Below are 13,632 nucleotides of genomic sequence, written 5' to 3'. Positions count from 1 at the left end.
TTAAACCATTTTTTTGGAGTCATTGACCTCCCATGTTCTAGTTAATATTTGCCACCATCATTACTCACCATTAGCTATATGCGGCTGACCACACCATCACATCTATAATTGTGGCATAAATTTGCAAGTGCATATGAAATGCTAAGTGGGATCTCTTGGGTCTTGAACCAAGGAAGACATGGTTGAAGATTATGTGTTTTAGAATTTGTTGAAATCGGATATTCAGGTGGTATAAAGCCCACACTCATATATTTTACTCGATGGTGCACTTAGAATTGCTCCCGTGAGAACCAAGTGTGTAGAGGAGTGCACAAATGTGATTTATTTTGTTTTAATGTGCTTGTATGGCAAGTGTGTTCGAGTGTGTGTGCCCAAGAAGGTGTGGGGTGGTGTGTTCATAAATGATAGTTGTGTTTCTGTATGTCTATGTGTGCACTTGGTGTCGAATTCATGGGTGTAGGTGTCATGTTGAATATCTATTGTGTGCATGTCCTATGTGCAAATGTGCATTTTGAATAATTTTGTATTGATTTGGATTCGTGTATATATTGGTAACAATGTGTGTGCAATTTAGGTATGATTGTGAGCTTTTCTAATGGTGCGTATGCTTTTGCATAAATGTAGTATTAAGTGTAAGTAAAGTGGGTATCTGTGTCATATGTATATAAGTGTGCATGTGTTTTGATGAATGTGTGTGGATGTGGTTGTATGTGCAAGAGTATGTGTAAATGTGTGATTGTGTTTTCTTTTTCGAAAATTGTGTGGGTATGGGAAACTTTAGGAATCCTCAAAGCATGTAGGGATAGTTTGTAGTTTTAACTTTTAGTTATTAATGTGTGTGAATTGGCTTTTTGGGGATGAAGAGGTTTGAACCTTGGTCCTTAAGCTTGGGTGGTCGACCTTGAGTTGAGCCTTGGTTCAGGTAGGGCAAACAACAAGGATGCTCGATGTTGACCTCCTTGTCTGCAATAGATGATGGGGCGTATCCCCATGCAATAGTGTTATTGATCTATAGTATTGTTAGGTGTAAAGCAAAAGCCATGCATGATAAAACTGAACGAGTTCTACTGTGGCAAGTTGTAGACCATAGAACTCAATGAGTTCTATTATGGGGCCTACCCACGAAGGAACCCTTGATTGAGGCTTCTAACATGGCTCCATGATAGAACTCAATGTGTTCTATTGTGAACACTACCTACACAGGAACCCTTTTGACTTCTCTTGTGGCCACCATGGAACCCTTTGCATCCTCTTCATGTTGACTTGTCTTGGAGGAATTCATTGAGTTCTCATTTTTCTTTGAGACCCGCACTAGGGGAAATTTGGCTTGTATGTAGTTGATAATGGTCTATTAAGCAAGGAAGAGCATCGAATTACAAGATTAAGAGATGCGGATTCTATTGAAGTTTCTTGGTTCATGCAAAAATGGGAAAATAACCCAATTTCGTAATGGTGTCTTTCATTGTACATAAATTTGAATAACGGAGTGGGTATGGGTGGTCTACCTAGGCCCACATGAAAAAGCTTCTTCACATGTCCACAATATCAATATGACACTCAACCCATGACAATAACTTTTTAAACTTCTCAAACACTTCATCCTTGCTATAAGTAGAGTAAACCCAATTGTGCAACATCATCAACAAAAATGACAAAGTATTTCTTCCCAACTAAAGATAATTCTAACATTTGACAATTGACATAAATCTGAATGTACTAACGTTACAAATGAAGATTTTAGCAAAAAGACATTTTATGAGACGTTTGAACATGTTTATCATAAACACAATGATCACAATACTCAAAAGCAACAAAATGAAGACAATGCAGGTAGCTAACAATCAGCAATGGTTCGGTTTGAGAGGGTCCAAACTGAACCATTAAATGTTTTTGAAACCTGAACCGAACCATGAAACCGTTTAACCGAACTGTTAAACATGTTTCAAACCACTAAACCGTAAAAACTGCGGTTTCGGTTTTCAACTTAGGTCAAATTTTAAATTTTAAATTTTATAATATTTCCTTATTTTTAAATTATTTTAATTTTAAAGATGTTTCTAAAATGTGAGAATAAGGTCTAAAAATGAAAAGATTGTTTAAAAACAATTTTTATTTTTTTTTTAAAAATAAAAAAAATAAAAAACCGTTTAAACCGCAATTTCTGACGATTGAAATTGTTAAACATGGCTAAGGGATAGGCCACATGTTATTCACAATCGATCTGAGCCTACCACATCAATCAACAGGGATTTTATGTCCCAAACATCTTGTTGTAAACCATGATTGATGTCATGACAATAGGTCAAAATAGAGGACCATACATACCTTAGGGATAGGCCCCATTAGGAATCGGCAATGGCTTGGCTCAAAGCCTAAACTGAATTGTTAAACCGTTTTTAAATAGTTTGACGGTTTGGTTCAGGTTTGAGCTTCGTTAACCAGGTTGAGCTTGGTTTGGGATTGCTCAAGCCAAATCGAACCGATTTGGGCCAAACCGGGGTTACCAGTCCGGTTAAGGCTTAATCGGCTTGGCTAAACCGGTTTAGGTTTGGAAACTCCCAAACCGGTTTAAGCTTAAGCAGTTTGGTTTGCTGATTCCTAGGTCCCACTTTGGCATACAACCCATCAGAAGAGAACCCACCACCACATGGACATGGGCATGGACATCCATCCATGCGACTGGTCAGAGCAAATCCCTGAAGGGACACATACTGATGATAAGGTATGGACAAGAGCAGGAGCAGTAGGAACAATAGTAGGACCGGATGATCTAAGTGACCAAGTGGTGAAGGCCTAGATATGCAAGTGGATGATACGAGAATGTGAACAAGTGGAGGAATTAGGGAAAGATAGACAGAGTCCGCGAGGAATGGAGAGTGTGACAGGTAGAAGAGTAGGTATTGGTAATTTAATGTATGGTAATGTGTGTAATGGTGTGTGATGGAGACAAAAGAGAAGAGATGGCTTTGGCTTTGGCTTTGGCTTTGGCTTTGAGTGCCCATTAGGAACATGTGTGAAATTTGAGTGGCCATTAGGAACATGTGTGAAATGGGGGCCTTTGAGAGAAAATATGTGGTCAGAAGAATGGATGCCAAAAATTGTGACAGATAACAATACACATGGGTTCGCCTCCCCCTCCCCCTTCCTTTTTCTCTCTCTTTCTCTGCTCATCAATTTCTCTCGTTTTGCTTATCAGTCCCAATCCTCCCCCCCCCCCCCAATCCTTCCTGATCTTGTTAACCCTAATCTTCAGTTTGATCCATCTCTGATTTGATCAGATTTAGGGTTGGGTTGTCCTCACCCTCTTCTTCAGGATGATGATGTTTTATGAATGCAGAGAAGCAGAGGTCCCGTGCCATCAAGCATTTTTAGGCTAAGGGTTTGGTCTGCTTTTATTGAGTTAATACGAAGAGCAATCATCCGACGGATTTGGGCTAAATTATTTGACCTTTTTTTTCTGTTAGCACATTAATCGCCCAATTGGGATTTTGCGTTTTGCAATAGGGCTGTGCGCACGGTTTGCTTGGTTTCTCTAGATAGGGTTAGGGTTTCCGTTGTATAATTCAAAGATCAGAATTTTCGAATAATGCCCAATTAGGGTTGGGGCTTGATCTATTTCGTTGTTTCAATGCAAAGATCAGAGTTGTCACGCAATTCTCGAGTACGGTTAACATCAGGATTTCCGTTGTTTTCTTGATTCAATTCAAAGGTCTGAGCTCCCAAGTAAAACCCACCAATTAGTTTTAGGACTTGATTAGGGTTGGTGTTTTGTTTCTCGGTGTTTGTTCTCTTTCCACCATGGACCCACCTGGTGAAGAAGGTTCAGTGGGTGTCCATGTTCCGTCTGTGTCAGGTGTGAAAGCAGAAGTAGTGAAATCAGAGAATACAGAGGCTAACAATAAGAGGGAGCTCGATAAAGATATACTATGTCCAATTTGCTTTCAGACTATGAAAGATGCTTTTTCTACTTCATGTGGCCATAGCTTCTGCTACATGTGTATCACTACCCACCTCAACAACAGAAAAAACTGCCCTTGCTGTGGGATGTACTTAACATCTACTCAAGTCTTTCCAAATTTTCTTCTTACCAAGGTAATGTGTTCTTTCTTTCTCTCTTTTTTCTTTCCTTTTGTTTCTCCTATATTTGGAGAGTTGCTATATTAGAGAGCTTGATATAAGAAGAAATTTTTATAATCTGATCATAACTTTTGTTATTTAGGGCGAATTAAGTATTGTGAGTGTAAATATGTCTTGAAAGCCATTGATTCCTTGGTGTGTGAGCTATTTGTAAATATATTGTTTGGAGTGAATAAGACATTAATCTGTGTTAATCTATGTGCACTCATATTATTTGAGATGAACAATGGTATTAATTTATGTGATGAGCATATGCTTATAGTATAAATGTGATGGAAGAAACATGTAATGTTTTACAGAGGACTTGACTGTGGTTACAATCCAAAGTATGACTATAAATGAAAAATGTAATAAACATAGAATTTATTGCAGAGCGTTTTAGCATCACTAATCCTCTGTTCCATTACCCCGTTCTGTTCTATGGTGCATAAATCTGTGAACTTCCTGTGAATATTTTGATCAAATTCATTCGGTAAGAAATCACCCCTCGATCTGTCTGAAGATGTTCCACCTTCTCCAGCATCCACTACCATAGTTAAACTTTTCCCAAAAGCCATGGCCCTCTTCTTAAGATAATATACCCATGTCTTCATATTATGATTGTAAACAATCAGGAAGAAGTTGGATGACTCCTAACACATTTCTTCTGTTCTAAGCTTAATGCCAAAAAGACATCTGATGTTTGCTCGCCCATCATGTAAGTCTGGTGAAATATTGAGAAACTCTGATACTAGAAATGCCACCAGAACTTACAAACACTGAAATACCTACACATGTTTGCATTTGCACACCCATGAAGTCAGGAATGCCTAAATACTTTGATGTTCATCTCTGAAGAACATCGACATCCTCAAACACTATGCCTAGAAGACTCAAATAAACTCATCCTCTCTTGTTCAAGTCCTCAGTAATTTCACCCATTATGCACTTGCACTCCTCCTGCACTAATGCAGTCAGCTCAGACATATTAATCTTTCTCTTTGTAGATCCAAACTACTTGTTCTGTACTGTTTTGGATTTTCACATCCAATTCATGGAAGTTTGGTTCACAATAAGCATCTGCCAACACAGTGACAAATAGTAGATTCCAATGGATCTGAGGAACCAGCAACACATCTGCTAAACACTTTGTCCCCCTCCTACCCCCATTTGAGCCAATAAACAATGATCTGTTTCTCTCTGCAAAGCTGTTCGGGTTGTCTCTCATTGTTATGAACACACTGTCAGTGTTCCCTAAGTTCTGGAACCGACTTCTTCGATTTGTGATGTACAAGCTCTTCCTTCTATCTAGGAATCAAGAATCTTGTCATGATTACACTTGATCATTACCCTGTGAAGCCTTTTGGATTTGACATTATCTGTGTTCTTTGTTTTCCACTGCTCCACTCCTTCGGTTGAAGGCAGGAAAGCCTTCATAATTGTCCCCAGACTAGAAGTGGCAGATTTGTGGCCTTTGATTTTGCAATATCTGGCCATATGTCCCTTAATCCACTTGACAGAGAATGTGGAATCTGTATTTGGCTGATTCCAAATCTCTATCAACAAGGCTTCTTCTTGAAGTAATGTCTAAATTTCCTGTCAGGAAATGTAGGGATTCTGTACTTGAGTGGCAGTTCTGTGCATAGGCCACCAAAATTTGGGTTGGTACCTTCATGCCTATTCTTAACCAAACTCAATCCTACCCCAAGTACCTCCTCTCCTCCCACCATTTGCTCCACGGCTAGGTGATTTCTAGGTCGTGAATCTGGTCTTATTCTGCATGTCATATTCACCTATCGATTGTATACATGGAATCTGTGCAGCCTTCTCCATGGTTGTAAATTGTTTTCTGTTGATAGGATCAACACTTATATGGATCCAACGTTTAGACTTGATCCGTGTCGAATATGAGCAGAGTATCCAGAAGCCTGTAGGAATCCAAGAGTTTCATCTTGAACTTCCAATGTGAAGTTTATTTTTTGGAGCTTGCCCTCCAAAAACACTAGAGGTCTACTAGGTGGTCCGATTCCACTTGTAGATGCCATCTACTTCACATGGTCAAGCACAAAACATCCATTACGTAATTGTTGCTGCATCCACTGAATTCTTCTTCTATCTGTTATTGTGCTAGATGCGAGTAAGACCTCTACAGCACTGATACCTTGTTAATCTGCACCAATTGGACCTGCACATCACAGATAAAATGAAAGAAACAAATAAGATATGGCAGAGCGCATCTCGTTTGCCCCTTAGAAAGCTGATAGCTGATACATATATAGTTATGGGCTTGAATTGTTATGAAAACCTTAGTTTGCCCAGCATAAAGGTTGTCTTATATACATGCATAGCTGTCATCAACTACATTAACTCCATAGTCACCCATTCCATTGAATATATTCAAGGGGTTAGCTGATGCTTGTTTGTATCGATAATATAACCATAGCGATGACCATTAATTATAACTATGAGCATATGTTTAGCTATGTTGTTCGGGGTGATTTAGTCATTAATTTTTTGTTATGATCCTTTGCATAGCCACATTATTTGGGGTGAATTAATTCATGAATTTGCGTTTTTAGCAAATGTACAATTAAATCTCTGGGCTTTATAAATGCACATTGATTTGTTTAATAAGAATATGCACGATTGCATTATTTGGAGCGAATTAGGGTGAGAGTTGGGCCAATATCTATTGGAGGGCCACAAAATGAATGGCTGTGGTTTGGACTTAGTCTTAGGGTTTGTTAATATATGAAGGGTTACGCACCCTTTTCTTCATTTATTACCATTCTGGATTTCTACACTGTCTATACCTCTGTATGAATGGTACTCAACCAAACCCAATGCATGAGCTGGACATTCTTGGGTGCAGTACGCCAAGTAAATGCATGTGACAACAAAGAGTATAATTACTACTGGTTTAACCCCTCAGTAATCAATGCATTATGTTGTAAAGTAAATGAGGCATCCATATCATATGTATAATTTTGTGGCCTAGTGTTTTAGGTGTAAATGTGTTCTGATTAAGAAGAATTTAGAAATAATGCATTTTTGAGTTTTTACAAAGCTTGGCACACGTTTTAAGCTCGACATGATTTTTCATTAGATCTGTAGTGGATGATTTGTATCAAAAGCAGTAGTTTTGTGAACTTGATTTGTATTTACAGTAGATTTTGTAAGATATAGTAGATTAAATAAACAAACATTCTAAATAAAAAAGTAATGCCTGAATAATGCTTTGTATTGCTCTCTTCCTTTGATGCGCAGCTTCTAAAAAAGGCTTCAGCATGCCAACTCGTGAGCAATGCATCACCGTTGGAGCATTTCAAGCATTATCTTCAAGAGGTTTGGATTTGATACACCCCATCTTCTTTATTGGGTAAAAAGATGATGATGTGTACAAGGCGACAAATTTCTATAATCTGCACTAATGAAATTTTGCATTATTCACAGGGAGCTGAAGTATCTGTGAAGGAGTTGGACTCACTGCTTTCTCTTCTAGGTGAGAAGAAAAGAAAAGCCGAGCAAGAAGAGGCGGAGACAAACATGGAAATCCTTCTCGACTTTTTGCAAAGACTGCAGCAACAAAAACATGAGGAATTAAAGGAGGTTAGATTGGTTGTAAAGTTGCATTTGTTGAATGAGGCCAGATTGATTGTAAAGGTGCATTTCAAGGGTTAAATGAGGTGTGGTTGACTTTAATGATGTATTCTATTATTAAATGAGGTTAGATTAATTGTAAGATGCATTTCATTGTTAAATGAGGTTAGGTTGACTGTAAATTATGGGGATTAAGACTTAAGATAAGACACTTAAGATTGAGACTCAAAAGGTTTTGATCTCAAGGTAAGATTAAGAGTTTAGGATATTAAGACAAATTTAAGCTCTAGATCAAGTATATTAATGCCTAGAAAAAGTTTAAAAGACTTATAAATATGTATTTTATAACTTTTACAGCACCCATTGACCTTTTCATATTATGCTACCAGCCTTTCTATTGTTTTGTCCCTTCCCTTTCATTTTTGACCAACACTGAAGTGTACGGAAATGATCAACATAAATATGCATTTCATTGTTACTTGAGGTTAGGGTGATTGCTTGAGGTTAGGGTGATTGTAAAGGTACAGTTCATTGTTACATGAGGTTAGATTGTTTGAAAGGATGGATTTCATAGTTAATGAGGCTTGATAAAATATAAAAATGCAGTTTTATGATCTTGTATCAGCAATAATAGAGATTCTTGTTTTCTTTCCAGTTGCAAGCTGATCTACAGTTAATAAAAGAAGATGTTATATCCGTTGACAAACAAAGGCACGAGCTTGTAAGAGCTAGAGAAAGATACTCTGTAAAGCTAAGCATGATGTTACATGCATCGAATCATAGTTTGGGTCATGCAGCTATGGCAGCTCCTTATGCAGCGACGGCCAATGGAGTAATTCTAGCAAAAAATGAAGCAGGGATGGCTAATCATTCAACTACCGCCAGGAAAGATGAATGCCGAGAAACCATGTCATCAATGACTAGCCAGAAGAGGAATTTGCTCTTTGCTGGTGGACCAGTAGATTCCAATTCCAATTCCAATTCCAATTCTCAAGGCCTTCGTGCATCCCCTAACACTGTAATCACAAAAAAGAAAAGAGTTTTAGCTCAGGTGTGTTTATCAATACTGAATTTCGAACTTGTTTCTATGTTTTTATGTGCTCAGTGTTTTCTCACACCATTTGTCTTCTCGTTAGCATTCCCTTAATTATCACATAATGCTATCCTTTTCAACTCTTAGGTTGATGAAAGTAAATTTGAAAAGCCTTGTTTCAAGGAGTAACCTGGTAGAGTGCATGATCTCCACTAAAAATGAGTCACTGCTATCCTTCCTTGAAAGGTTTAGGATGGAAAGCGAAGGGTTTAAGGGCCCACAAATCAGACTAACACCAGAGTCATTAGTGTGGGATTAATGCTACATTATTATCGACAATGTCTTGATTCGGAGTTCAAATTTGAAACAAAAAAGGATCTGAAGAATTTTGGATAATTAATGCAACATCAGATCTATTTCCTGAGACTTGAACCCACAGAATGAAGATTGCAAAGCACAATCTTTACCATTGCAATTTAATAGGTGCACAGAATGAAGATTGTAATGCACAATATTTGCCGCCGCAATTTAGGTGGTGTATGCATTCCATGTTTGTAAGTCATGACTTCATTCCTCTTCTATGTCTCTGCAGATCTTATGTGGAATAGACATATACAATTCCATCAATGATCCATCTTCTCACCTAACTTGAGATTAAAGTCAAGACATGTTCTTTATATCTCTAGAAACACTTGAAAATCATACCACTAACATCAGGATGACGTTATGTTTTGTTGCATGGATTAGTAAGGCTGAATAAAAATCATAAACATACTTTTCTGTGTATGTGCGAGATTATTAACTCCGCATTCTCTTTAAGCATTGTTATCAAGTTAGCTCACTCGATACTAATCATCATTATATGTATCAAATGAATCCATTTGTTAGTGCCTGAGGTTCCTATGCTATTTTCTGCCAGTTTGAAGATCTACAAGAATGCTACTTGCTAAAAAGGCGGCGGATGACATCTCAAAAACAAAAGCAGCTAGATTTGAATTCCAAGAAAGAGAAAGAAATCAGTAATAAAGGTATTGGAAGTGCAGGCCTTGAAGACTTTCAAAGCATTCTAAATGCGTTCACACGATACAGGTTTTCCTCATTGTTTTTTGCTTCTTGTGTTTTATGCTATATGCAAAGACACCCTTATTTTAATGGCTAAAATCTATGCTATAATTACAGTCGCCTACGTGTGATAGCTGAAGTTCGGCAAGGTGATCTATTTCCTTCTTCCAACATTGTTTCTAGGTAAGGTTATAAATTGTTTTTCTAATGAAGAATTACTGGTACTTTGTGTTAAGAAACAAGCATTTATTGTATACATACTACACAATGCATGAAAATTTTGGATTAATATGATCATAATTTTTCGATTACAGCATTGAATTTGACCGAGATGATGAGCTGTTTGCAACGGCTGGTGTATCAAGACGAATAAAAATCTTTGAGTTTTCTACGGTATGTAAGTAGACAAAAAAGTATTGTGATTTCAATACAAATGATGAATTTTGACACTGAAAGAAACCATGTTTAACGTTTTTTGAGAAGGTGGTGAATGTACCCGCTGATGTACATTATCCAGTTGTCGAGATGTCAACGAGATCGAAGCTGAGCTGTCTCAGCTGGAATAAGCATCTCAAGAATCAAATAGCAAGTAGTGATTATGAGGGCATTGTGACTGTGTGGGATGTAAATACACGACAGGTGTGTGATCCCCGAAACCCATGAAGAAATTTGTGATATTTTTCCATCGTCTTATTTATCTTGAAGTTTTATTTGAGAATAATTTAGAGCATCATGGAATATGAGGAGCATGAGAAACGTGCATGGAGTGTAGATTTTTCACGTACAGATCCATCAATGCTTGTATCAGGCAGCGATGACTGCAAGGTATATATAATGTCCCCTCTTATATATGCTTAGATTCTTCTGAGGAAGATATATACATACATGCACAATTTTGTAGTTTATAAATGTAATGTATGTGCATGTGCTAGCGTTAGTACATGGTTTTTATGTATGGGTGATAGAGGGAACATTTTTGTATTTGAAATTCAACATTTTTACCTGGTTTTAGCACTACTTAAATGTATAGTTTATAATACTTTAATTACATAGAAAGCTACAATCCTTGATATGATCAAAGAAGCCATGGCCATGAGTTTCAAAATATAGTCCTTGGCTGTTCAATTCTTAGAGAAATAATTATAAGGAGTTGTATCTTGTTTCATACAGCAAGCCAGCCTCCTTCCAAGTTTATATTATTGTGCTCTGCGTTGTGTGCAAAATGTTATCTTGAGTTAAACATAAGAAACATATTCTAGAAAGGAAGTATGCTTGTATTTCATCTCTCCTTTTTTGGCTTTGTAATGCAGGTGAAGATATGGTGTACAAAGCAAGAGTCAAGTGTACTTGATATTGATATGAAGGCCAATATATGCTGTGTTAAGTATAACCCTGGATCAAGCAATTATTTGGCGGTATGCTACATGCCTACATAACCAGTAGTAACAAACTTATTGAGCTTTTTTTCCTTTTTCGAAAGGGAATTTTATTATCAGAACCCCTGACGTTTTTCATTATTCCCCTGAATGCCTTTTGTGGGCCCCTGGAAAAGAGAAAATGGGAGACGATATATAATTACCTCAATAGCACAGATTCAGAAAGAGGAGATGAATTGAATATACATAAATAACAAATAATTGCTCTTTCCAAGGTTGCCCAAAGGCACTGGGAAATAATAAAAAATGATAGGGTATTTAAGGAAGTAAACCAAAACTTTCGGAGTTTCTTATAGGATTAAATATTGTGATTAGTGAAAGATTCTTATGAGAATTATTTTTAGGTTGGCTCAGCTGATCATCATGTTCATTACTATGATCTCCGAAGTACCCGTGCACCATTACATGTTTTTAGTGGGCACCGGAAGGCAGTCTCTTATGTTAAGTTCATCTCGCCTACCGAACTCGCTTCTGCCTCTACTGATAGCACTCTTCGCCTCTGGGACGTCAGAGAGAATACACATGTATGTACTCTCCTTTCAACACTTGGCAACATGAATAAATATAGTTGGTTGGAGAGGGATCTCCAAAAAGACCGATCAACCTTGTATGATATTCACCAAAATACCCTTAATGTGTTTAAAAGAATTGCCTGAATACCCCTCTGCCAGAGTTTACTACTTACAGAGTGTATTCTGGTAGTTTTTCTTACCTTTTCGGGTCTTCTAATAAATATCCAAAAAGTTAGGGCTTTCTTGTTTTCCCTAATTTCTTTTAACCAAATTTTCTCGTTTGAAAGAATAATACATCTGCATGTATTCTTGGCAGAACACTCAAGATTCTGTATGTTGTATATTATAATTATTAACTAGTTTTTGCTTGTGATTTCCTTTATAGGTACGGACATTGAAAGGTCACACAAATGAAAAGAACTTCGTCGGGCTGTCTGTGAATGGTGATTATATCGCATGTGGCAGTGAAACAAATGAAGTTTGTGTGTATCACAAGGTGAAAATATATATTTAATCACAAGGCTCAGTAAGTTGTCCTAGTGGATAGGGCCTTATTTGGGAAGCACATGTATTTTAGATACACTATATCATCTCTTGCTTTTGGATTTAACGCAATATATTATGTTGCATTACAGGAGATTTCAAACCCAGCAGTAAGGCATAGGTTTCGATCTTCTGATCTCGACGACAGTGATGATGACACCCCTCATTTCATAAGTGCAGTTTGTTGGAAGAGCGAGAGTCCGACCATGCTTGCGGCGAATAGTCAAGGTACCATAAAGGTCCTTGTTCTTGCCCCATGATCTTCCCCAGAGTTCAATTGTAAAGCCTCCAATTTTTGTGCTTTGTGAAGATGTCTACATTGTTGAATACATTGATGTATAGAAACAGATTTTGAAGGCACTCTTTGCAAAATGCCTCTCAGATTTGTGAAGGTACAGGAAAGAGTGAGTAAGAGAGTCACATTATTGGTTTCCTTGTTTTCAATTGTAAACGTGTGCCGAATGAGGCCGTATCCATCATTGTTACGTGTTTCAATTGTAATATATATACCTGGCTTTATTGCCATTTGAGTCACTACGTGAGTAGGCAAGTGGAGTATTGGTCTATTGAACACTTTGTTGGAACATGGCATGAAATTTTGTAAAGGTGTAAACATGATGGCCAAGATGTTATTGGAATGCTGGTATATCCCTCTTCTAGGTTTTTCTTTGTATTTGATACAACACGTTTAAGGAATATAAAGTACTCCAGAAGTGTACCCAAAATACCATCAAGAATGCAACATTAATTTGGATGATGAAAAAGGCTTTCAGGGAACTATGATTGACATAAAGCTACATTAACATGCTCTAGAAAAAATAATTCTGCAGAAAGTTTGAAATGAAAGCACATTTAATCTGTATTAGAGCTAACAAAATTTCCACGATGTTGCACAAGTACTGATTTAACAAATTCTAAAAAATTGTATAGATCACCATAGTGTTTTCTTTTGGAAAGAACCATAATTTAAAGGTCAACCATGCATGCATGCATGATCATCTACAATGGCCCTGATTTTTTAATGCAATGGATTTGGTTTACTAACAGCTTCACAAATGCACAAGTGGATCTTACTCAACTTACAAATTTCCATTAGTGTGGTGAAAGCATGACAATATCTAATGAGGCTTTGCCGTTGTGATAATTAACTCAAACAAGACATTAGATGTAATGAATATTGCTACACCTTCCTCTTATTTGGAAAATTAGTGATGAATGAACCTTTAGAAACCATGGAGAGATAAAATTAGGTAGGTAGAAAAATTAGCAACAAGTTAGAATTATTGACAATAACTAAAATCTCTCTTGGTACCTCCATTGGGAAAGATCA

General features: G+C 37.2%; 1 protein-coding gene across 2 annotated transcripts; it reads left to right on the top strand.

Moving 5' to 3' along the window:
- The first annotated feature begins 3,300 nt into the window (after positions 1-3,300).
- Positions 3,301-12,836, top strand: LOC147865814 (E3 ubiquitin-protein ligase COP1-like). Of its 2 annotated transcripts, none has more exons than XR_015529443.1 (13): positions 3,301-4,092; positions 7,384-7,461; positions 7,570-7,725; positions 8,372-8,767; positions 9,669-9,838; positions 9,929-9,994; positions 10,126-10,204; positions 10,295-10,450; positions 10,538-10,636; positions 11,122-11,226; positions 11,602-11,771; positions 12,145-12,255; positions 12,395-12,517. XR_015529443.1 is itself a non-coding variant. In XM_087316176.1 (13 exons), exons 1-13 carry the CDS (start codon positions 3,799-3,801, stop codon positions 12,560-12,562), a joined length of 2,058 nt encoding a protein of 685 aa, XP_087172302.1. In that variant the 5' UTR covers positions 3,303-3,798; the 3' UTR covers positions 12,563-12,836. The 2 variants fall into 2 exon arrangements, 1 of the variants encoding a protein (XP_087172302.1); XM_087316176.1 differs by having other exon boundaries at positions 3,303-4,092; positions 11,592-11,771; positions 12,395-12,836.
- The last annotated feature ends 796 nt before the right edge of the window (positions 12,837-13,632 follow it).

This window comes from Azolla caroliniana, unplaced genomic scaffold, assembly GCF_043228905.1.
Source record: "Azolla caroliniana isolate FFs.n. ecotype wild unplaced genomic scaffold, voAzoCaro1.0.p SCAF_3, whole genome shotgun sequence".
In the NCBI taxonomy this organism is placed as follows: Eukaryota; Viridiplantae; Streptophyta; class Polypodiopsida; order Salviniales; family Salviniaceae; genus Azolla; species Azolla caroliniana.
Note: the sequence above shows the minus strand (reverse complement) of the source record. Positions and strands in the feature narration are given on the sequence as shown.

Bases quoted from the DNA above. Each gene is read 5' to 3' on its own strand.
- LOC147865814 (XM_087316176.1), top strand. From the start codon at position 3,799: ATGGACCCACCTGGTGAAGAAGGTTCAGTGGGTGTCCATGTTCCGTCT. The intron at 9,839-9,928 runs GTTTTCCTCATT...CTATAATTACAG, and splicing joins AATGCGTTCACACGATACAG to TCGCCTACGTGTGATAGCTG. The intron at 11,772-12,144 runs GTATGTACTCTC...TTTCCTTTATAG, and splicing joins ACGTCAGAGAGAATACACAT to GTACGGACATTGAAAGGTCA.